The sequence below is a fragment of the Misgurnus anguillicaudatus genome, chromosome 8 (genome assembly GCF_027580225.2).
Source record: "Misgurnus anguillicaudatus chromosome 8, ASM2758022v2, whole genome shotgun sequence".
NCBI classification, from domain to species: domain Eukaryota; kingdom Metazoa; phylum Chordata; class Actinopteri; order Cypriniformes; family Cobitidae; genus Misgurnus; species Misgurnus anguillicaudatus.
This window is the reverse complement of record NC_073344.2, coordinates 22645994-22655656: the sequence shown is the minus strand read 5'-3', so window position 1 is coordinate 22655656 and position 9663 is coordinate 22645994. Positions and strand designations below refer to the sequence as shown.

General features: G+C 38.2%; 2 protein-coding genes across 2 annotated transcripts; both read right to left on the bottom strand.

Moving 5' to 3' along the window:
• Window positions 1–677: 677 nt before the first annotated feature.
• Window positions 678–1723, bottom strand: LOC129451185 (odorant receptor 131-2-like). Its single transcript, XM_055214256.2, has one exon. The coding sequence runs from the start codon at window positions 1706–1708 to the stop codon at window positions 776–778; it is 933 nt and encodes a 310-aa protein (XP_055070231.2). The 5' UTR covers window positions 1709–1723; the 3' UTR covers window positions 678–775.
• Window positions 1724–6746: 5023 nt separating this feature from the next.
• LOC129451187 (odorant receptor 131-2-like) lies at window positions 6747–7710 on the bottom strand. The gene has a single exon (XM_055214257.2). It carries the CDS (start codon window positions 7708–7710, stop codon window positions 6775–6777), a length of 936 nt encoding a protein of 311 aa, XP_055070232.2. The 3' UTR covers window positions 6747–6774.
• Between the last annotated feature and the right edge of the window lie 1953 nt (window positions 7711–9663).

Genomic DNA, 9663 nt, shown 5'->3' with positions numbered 1-9663 from the left:
ATAAAAAATAAGTACAGCTATTTCATTAAATACAGTCACTTTGGCATATTTATAGGGGCACAGTCCTAAATAAATACCTAAATAAATATTTACAAGTACACTATTCAACATTTGAGGTGGGTTAAAACCTTTCATAAAAGTTGTCCTAAAACCAAACTGTGTACCCATTCTTGTTTTAGGACAACTTTTTTGATCCACTTTAAATGTTGACTATATAATGTTTCTTTAATTCTTTTGCAAACCTCTGATCTCTGACACCATATATCAAAGGACTGAGTAATCGTTGAATAATTTTGTGAGTCGATTTAAAGAAACCAACCAATCCTACTTCTGGATACAGGGGAAAAAAATAAGTTAAGATACGACAGCATACAAAGAAGTAAAAAAAAACTATGCAGTGAGTATAAATCAAAATGAACCACACTATGACATATAAATGACTTGTGAATAAGTTGTACAACTCCTGATTTTAAAGCTTATATTTAACACACACACACGCACACACACACACACACACACAATAATAGCCAGTTGTGCATAAATGTTTTGAAACACTTAAAACTTTAATTTAAGCATTTGCATATCTAGAGCTTTAATGTGTGGGCATAAAGCTACAAACACATGAATTTACATACAATCTCTTTTTAGATTTTTAAACTGTTCATCTCCCAAGAATGTATGTGTACCACAGTAACACAAATCTAAAACATTTCTAATGCAAAATGCAAACATGCTAGCCAAATATACAGTACTTATATGAAGATATTCTTTTTGATCACTGTTTGGTTGATTTAACCTTAACAATAAATCTTTTGCATGTAAAAAGTCGTTTTATCTGCTGATAAAACTGTTTATCCCGTACACCATAAATCAGAGGGCTGAGCAATCGTGGTAATAAGTTTGTTACAATAAAATTTAAAAATACAAGTTTTGTTGGATAAACAGGTAGCAATAAAATATAAATCCTGTCTATAACAGGAGTAATGTAAGATAACATACAGAGCATCAGCTGTAGTCCATGTAACAGGATGGTGCTTTGGGCCTTTTTAGCTGAGGATTTATCAGTATCGGCTCTTCTGGCCGTAACCAGAACTTTACAGTATGTAAACACAAGAATCAGCCACACAGCAGATGTATAAAGTCCATTCATAGCTTTGCTCTGTTCTTCATGATAGGGTGTGCTATACAGTCTTGGCGCACTACAGAAAACAGATTCAAAAATTGGTAAAGGGCGAAGAATTAAAAACAAAATCATGTCAGACAATCCGTGTAAAACTCCAACGCCCCATATGAGAGAGATGAGGATGTAGGTCCGGCGTACGGTGCAGATCTGAGGATGATGCAGCGGTTTACAGATGGCAATGTAACGCTCAATGGCCATACCAGCCAAAGTCAATGGAGTATTTTTATGAGTTGTGGAGGCGATCGTTAACAGTATAATACAGATTGCCAACGGGACATTAGTTGCTGCAGTAGCCATCACAGTAAGAATTACAGATAAAAAAACCATGAGCATATCATTCATAACCAGATGAATATATAATATGTATCTCGGGTCATTGTAAAAAAATGAACTTTTGAAAAATGTAAACACAAATACTCCATTTATAGAGTTAATAATGATCCCAAGAAAAACAATAGTGCAATTAGTCGCAAGGTACTCTGTAAAACTGTATATTGGAATGCTCTGAAGTGCTGTAGAGTTCATTGTCCTTTAGCATTAGTGTAAACTTAAGTGACAATATCTTGCAGGTGACACTTTTATCTTGTAGTTCTTCCGTTGCCTACACAAAATTTCTAGCAAATATCAAGCGATGATATTCTCCGTTTCATCCCAATGGGTTTAATCTGTAAAGAAGCAAAAAGCATTAATGAGGATATCTGATGGTGTTACGTAGTATGAATGTAAATACAAAAGAGAGAGCTTACCTTTTACTTTGTTTTGTGCATTGTTCATTTGCTCAGTAAAGAAAAAGTCTGACATTTATATAGACATTTGAAATCGTCTTGGGAGTGTTGAACCTGGGGGTGGATGCTTATTGTGCATTCATATGTTTGTACAACAGGGGAATAAATAGAGCTAATTATGTTTTCTTTGTTGTTTATTATCATTTAAAAAAGGCCTTGAATAAAGCTTGTCTATGATGAACATGTTTTTTTTTGTTCTGAATTATAATACTTTGCCAGCCAGCACCAGTATTTACTGTGAGTTAAAGCCAGTTGTAATTATTTATAACATATTCAAAAGTAATACTTTAAGTATTACAGTATAAGCAGGGGCATCATGTACCAATTATTTTTTAAAGGGGCACATTGTGCACAGCTCACGGAAATTTGTGCATAAACAGACATTAAAAGAAAAATTATAGAGCGTTTACAGTCTTTTCCTTGGCACTTCCGCTTACATTTCTACCAATCTTCTGAGCCCTCATGCATTCATCTGAAAAAAGCAAAATAAAAGTGTTGACCAAATTTTATGTTAAATACATATATCAATTAATTCAATCAGAAGTTACATCTTAAATAGCATTTATATTTAATTATGTTCCGTTTAATTACTTTATTTAATTGTGACATTAATGCATTTGCACAACAACTAAATTAATGTAATTTTAAATGCATAAAGTATACAAACAATGAAAATTACTTGTAGCAATGGTTACACGATTGATTTAATGTTTAATGCTGCAAAAGCAATAATGCAGTAACGTACACTTTTTATTAAAACTTTAAAATGTGTTTATATAAAATTATTAGATGAACGCATTTCATTAATTTTGAACTCTGGCGTTGTATGTAGAAACTAATCTATAAATCTATAATATAACATCAATACTGTCATATTTTAACCTTTTTTTACACATCAAGGGTTAACTGCACATTACCGTACTCGGGATTGGAAGTGTAGTGAGGGATTCTGATGACGTTTTAATTCTTCAGATAACAAAATGCATCATGCATGTCTGCGATTGCGCTGTTGCGTCTGCAGCCCCTGCCACCTGAATGGAGCAACATATAACATGATCAAAACCCTATCAAAACAATGAAAATTTCTGAACTGTGACAAAGACGCAGCACAAAACTGATAATATGATGCATATTAAACAGATATAAAGACAATTAACATATTAATGGGCGCTTCTTTGATTTGGAGGTTACATGCAAAATCCATTTGGCTTCAAAAAACGAATATGACGCCTCTGATTATTAGTGTTATGTAGTATTATGTTTCTATTCACCAAGCATCTTACATTATTTTAAAATATATAGTAAATATACATTTAAATAAAAATTTGCAAACAGACAATATATGGCACAAAGGTTTTATTTTCAACATCCAGTGCTTTAAGTGGGCCGGAACGCCAGAGTCCTGCAACGGGTCGGGTACCCGCGGGTACCCGCGGGTACCCGCATAAAAGTGTCTCCAACGGGTGGATTGTGACATTCCTAAAATTCACGGGCGGGGCCGCGGGCGGATAATTAACTCCGCGCGGGCGGGTAGTAGTGCAAATGAAAATATGTGCAAAATTTGTATGTCTAAGGATGTGCACACCAAACTTTGAAACACGGCTGTTTTTTCAGCCAAGCGCTTTTTAGCTGTGATACTTAAGCTGTGAGCCGGTGGGTTGTTGTGATACTTGTCCCGCCCTTCCTCCACTGTGATTGGACGGCCGTGTGACAACTGACAACTGACATTGACGAGCGGAGCATTTCACCCAAACTTTAATCTCTTTCAACTCTCGACGCTCAGCGCCGAGCGCGGAAAAAACGCGGACCGCCGGCTTAATTACCATTACACGCGGAACATATGACATTTGACCCATCATGTCACCACCACTACAACAGTGCGCGACCAGTTTGTTGATTCTTCTTGTAGCCTAGTTGGAGCGAGCGTTGCAGGACTCTGGCATAAAGTTTTGCTGTTGATAGCCGGAAGCTGAACGTCTTCTCTTAGAAAGCATTTCGAGACGAGACTAAGGAGCACAGCAGGGGTTGTGTAGGTCGGTTGTTCTTTTTCTTGTTTTTTAATTAATATGTCTATTTCTGTATAGTTATCAGGTTCCATTTGTGCCGATAGGCAACTTAAATGGCACAAAACAGAGCGCACTTTAGCCTGTTTCATTAGCCTGTTTCATTAGCCTATTCATGACGCTGTTGTGATGTTGAGAGAGGTAACTTACGAGATAAAAAATAAAGCACTTTAATTGGAATGATTTTAGCGTGTGTGATGTATGCGGGTACGGGTCGGGTAACGGGCCAAATATTAACGGGTCCGGGCGGGTGCGGATTTAATTTTGATATTATCACGGGTGACGGGTCGGATCTGGTGCTGAACTTTGCGGGTACGGACGGACACGGGTCTCCAAAAATGGACCCGTGCAGGACTCTGCGGAACGCGCCGGTCCTCAGTACCGCCACTTCCAAATATAGCTCTTGAGCGTACCACCACCTCTCCATGCGTCCAAAACGTGCGTTTGGTGTACTGGAACACTTATTTGCACATCTGTTTAAATCAGAGGTTTAATTTAATCCTTTGGCTGCGCTGCCGCTTTCAGAGCGCCTTTCACAATGTAGGCTACACTTCCTAATTCGTCCCACCGAGAGCAGAGACTACATTACCCATACACCCTAGAGTTTTACAAGTTAAAAGCGCATGCGTTGCTTTTGCTGCTGTCAGTCTGGAGAGGTGTGTGTTTGTGTGTGAAACGCACAACCATAGCTGCTTGGTTAAAATGAAAATACAATGAACACTTAATATGCCCTCCTTGTTTTAGACTCTGAGTAGTAAAAGAACAAGGTCAGAATCAAAGGACTCGCTGGCTGACATCCCACCAAGCCGGAATGATTTAGTTAGTTTAGTTTAGTTTAATTGCTAAACTACAAGTGAACGAAATTTCAATGAATTTGAACGATGCCCGCAAAATCGAAAACAATGTGACAAAATAAAGTGATGACTTTCGAGTTTCAAATGGCCAGTATTTTGTTATTCTTGAACCCATAGACATGATCTTGGTGTCATTTTAAAGGTTTTTTTTAAGCTCATTCTCTATCTAAACAACTACATTTAGCATTTAACCATGCTGAAAATTTTACTCGCATATCTGCCTTTTGCACATTTTATTTATGTTCAATAGATCTTTCTACAGTAGCTCTTTCTAAGGGTATTTTTTCAAAATCCTTTTAACCATTCTATTTATGTTCAGTAGCTATTTCTAGCTCAAGCAAATCCGCAAACTTATAAAAGATTTTAATATTTATTTTTTACAAGGTCGTCTGTTGACTGCTGAATTATAAAACCCATTCAATATAGGAGGAGTCCAGTCAGCAAAAAAAAAAATAATAATAATAGAGTACCGGCACCTCTTTTGGGCCACTTTAAGCACTGTCAACATCAATCTTAAAAGCATCAACATCATTTCTGCTGCTGTGTTGTCAATGTAAAGTTGCAGTAATGTATTTCTTCCTTTAGAGGTCTCTAAACGCACAAATAATATGAGTAAAGAGCTCTGGCCTTCAGATTAACTGGGCCGTTTTAAAGCACACTTTCAAAGGGATTTTGACATTTTAAGAAACAGTTACTAATATGTGCCAATCGCAGATGGTAGGCTGATAGTATATGTGCAAGGTGCTAAATGCCACAAATATACAAAATGTAACACTTCACCTTCAAAACAAGACTATAATTTGTCCAAATGCAATATGAGATCAAGAAATAATTCAAATATCTACAGTACCGGGTCATAGAAAATAATAATAATAATAATGTAGAGCAGTGGTTTTAAAACTGGGGGCCCAGGGGGGGGGGGGGGCCCAGTTTTATGACATTTTATGAAATACATTCATTTATCATGAATTCTGTGTAATTAACCCTAAAACCCTAATAAGGCTACTAACCAAAAGCACTACTTTTTATACATAATTGAATGTTTTTTTTATTAAAATGTTGAGTTTTAGAACAGTTTTTGTCACAAATTTTCTTTGGGGGGCCGCGAAGGAATGCACTATACACAAGGGGAGCCGCACGCTGAAAATGTTTGGGAACCACTGATGTGGAGTATATGCACTCTTATAAAAAGGTACAAAAAAAGATACCAAAGCTGTCACTGGGGTGGTAGCACCTTTACAAAAATCACACTTTTGTACCTAAAAGATGCATATTGGTATCTCAAAAATACACATTGTTACCCTCAAAGGTATGTATTCAAAATTATACCTTTTAAAAGGTACTGGCAACTTTTGTACCTTTATCTGAGTGTGTGATGGTACAATTTTCCTTTGTTTCTTTTGTGTTATGTGTTCCTGTGTGTTTTGTGTGATGCAGACAGCTGTATTTATAAATCCAATAAGACTACTTCTATCTTTGACAACAAAGTATGCCTTAATCTTAAACCTTAACATTTGAATCATTATTGTAAATCATTCAATACGTTCTGAAATGTATAGTAAGACAGAGTGAATTTTAAACTGAACTAATGATTACTAGATATTAATTTGAACTTTCATAGCATATAGTGTTACATGACTTAAATTACGCTTACCATGTTTTTCAGGAACACCCAAAATAGTCAGCATATAATTTATGATTGCACTAAAATTACATACTCTTATACCACATGTTGTAAGCAAGAGTTAAAGTTACAAATCTTTTATAAATGTATAAACGTAATATAACTATAGCAACATTTCTTATACAATGAAGCACTAAAGCAAGAAAAATGTCAACAGAAATGTAACCATATTTATCTGATGTACATACAGTTTCTTTTTTTGTGATTATCTATTAGTTGTTTTAACTTTTACAATAAGTAATCGACATTTAAAAAGTCCCTTCATGTGTTTATAAAAATGTTTATCCCGAATGCCATAAATCAGAGGACTGAGCAGTCGTGGCATCATATTTGTTAGAAGATAATGGAAAAAGACCATTTTTTTCTGCTCATAAGGTAAAAGCGGTGCATAAATCCTATCTATAAGAGGAGTGATGTAAGATAACATACAGAGCATCAGCTGTAGTCCATGTAACAGGATGGTGTTTTGGGCCTTTTTAGCTAAGGATTTATCAGTATTGGCTCTTCTAGCTGTAACCAGAACTCTACAGTATGTGAACACAAGAATCAGCCACACAGCAGATGTATAAAGTCCAAGCAGGAATTTGCTCATCATTTCATGGTACGGTGAGCTATAAAGAATCACTATAGTACAGCGTGTACCTTTAGAAAGGACAGATAGAGGAAAAACAATCAAAAACAGAAAAAAATCGGCTAGAGCTGGTATAACTCCAACACCCCATATGAGAGAGATGAGGATGTAGGTCCGGCGTACGGTGCAGATCTGAGGATGATGCAGCGGTTTACAGATGGCAATGTAACGCTCAATGGCCATACCAGCCAAAGTCAATGGAGTATTCTTATGAGTCGTGGAGGCGATTATTAACAATATAAAACAGAATGGCAGAGGGACATTAGACCACGCATATGCCATCACAAAAATAATTACAGTTATTAAAACCATGAGCATATCATTCATAACCAGATGAATATATAATATGTATCTTGGGTCATTGTAGAATATTGAACTACTGAAAAATGTAAACACTAATAATCCATTAATGAAATTTATTGTGATCCCAAAAACAACGACAATAAAATTTCGAACAAAATACTCTGCGTATCTGTCTTGCGTTGTGTTTTCAAGGATGGTGGAGTTCATTGTCCTGTGCGCTTGGTTGAAATTCAGGGAAAGGCGAGAAATCTGTAAGAAAATGTTGTCAAGTCGACAGATGTTGTTAGCTCTTTATCGTCCTTAATGCTTTTGTTTGTTTCTTCTGAAAAGGAAATAAAAATTATTAAAAAAATACAAAAAGTGCAACTTATGCATACAAATACAAACTGACAGACTTGTTTAAGAAAAGACCGCAGCCTCTTCAATTTGCTTCGTTGATTTGAGACCAGAAGTAAAACAAGCAGTTTATATGAGATGAGAGAGGCAGGGGAGGTGTGTGGCTAAAAATTTCATGATTGTTTCATCATCAAATCCTCATGTTGTTTTCTTTTGTCCATACTACACTCTTAAAACAAATTTGTTAAAATAACACATCTTGTGTCTAGTTAAGGACAACACGTGAAAGGGAAGAGTGGGGACAATGACAATAATAAAATTAACTCATATTGCTTCATGTGAAAAGCAAATGGAGATGTAAGTCAATCCAGATAGTATTCAAGATCAGTAAATAACAACATAAGGATCATTTTTTTAATTTAACAAAATATACCACATCCCACTTTATAACAATCACCCATAGAACCATCAACTGGATGTGATTCCTTTTTAATCTGACTAAGACTATTGTGACGAGCATACTACCTTAATCCCTCACTGGTTTTGGTCACTTTTAAATAAATCCACCCTCCAGGGCACTTTTTCTGAGCTATCCTTGTCGTGTGTTTCTTTATCCCGTTACATTGGTGGAGAATGCGGGCAAGTGAACTCCTTCACCTAATATTTTTTTCCCTCTATCTCTGGTTCTGCCATAGGCGAGCGCTTCTCCCCCAATATGGATGAACTTCTCCAACGGTTCACTGAAGTTAGCATCCGCCAGCAACAAATAGTTGAGCACCTCACCACCTGCCAGGGTGACAACGAACAGGAGCTCGCAGCCCTCCGTGCCGCTCACCATTTTCCGCTGCCACCGATGACGGATAGCATAGCAATGACTGGGCACGGGTGTTGGCCCCTCTTCTAACCGGAGAAGCACAGCGCACATACTTTTTCTCCCTGCTGCCACCGCTGAGCGCTACGACGAGGTGAAGAGAGAAATTCTAGCCCACTTGGGATTGTCTGCGATATGCGCCGCTTAGTACTTCTTTGATTGGGAATATAAGCCCAGTCTGCCAGCCCGTGCCCAAGCAACTGAACTCACATGGCACACACAGCACTGGCTGTTGGAGGGGGATCCAACAGCCAGTCAGGTGGCAAAAGTCATTGACTGTCTGCTTTGGGCCCTTCCCCATTCACACCAACAGGCAGTCAGAATGAGGAACCCAAGCAGGGGAGGCAGGGGAGCGAGTGCCACTGTTTCCTCAGAGGGTGGTCCAGGAGCGACGTGCGCTTGAGGGCACCAAGCGACACATAGTCAGGCCAACAGCTCCCTCATTGCAAGATGGACATATGCCAACGGAGGCCTCTGCACCTCTTGCATGAACCTGGCCGACAGACTGCATTGTACACAGCAATCTGCCGGTTGGAGTTCCAGAAACTGAGGTCAAAATCAATGGGACGCCGTATCAGGCCCTCCTGGATTCCAACAGTGTGTTAAGTCTGGTCCAGTCAAACATTCTATCTCCACATGCGGAGTCTAAAGCCTTCCTTCCAATAACATGTGTTCACAGGGACACACGACAAGCTCGCACAGTGACCATTTTGGCCAGCCCTGGCACCTGGCCAGTGGAAGTAGGAATGATGAAGGATCTTCCAGTTCCTGTGCTGCTGGGGAGAGACTGCCTGCTTGTCGGCGTGGTGCCATCTGCCAGCCCTAGAGGGAGCCGCTGAAGACGGAGGCTGACTTGGGGACCTTGCCGGTGTCTTGCCCTTCTGTCCTCGGACAGCAGGAGAGATGGTGAGTCATCCTCTCAAAATCCTAACCCTTTTTATGATGTTCCAACA

Excerpts from the sequence above, each read along its gene's own strand:
- LOC129451185 (XM_055214256.2), bottom strand. The coding sequence starts at position 1,708 with ATGAACTCTACAGCACTTCAGAGCATTCCAATATACAGTTTTACAGAG.
- LOC129451187 (XM_055214257.2), bottom strand. The coding sequence starts at position 7,710 with ATGAACTCCACCATCCTTGAAAACACAACGCAAGACAGATACGCAGAG.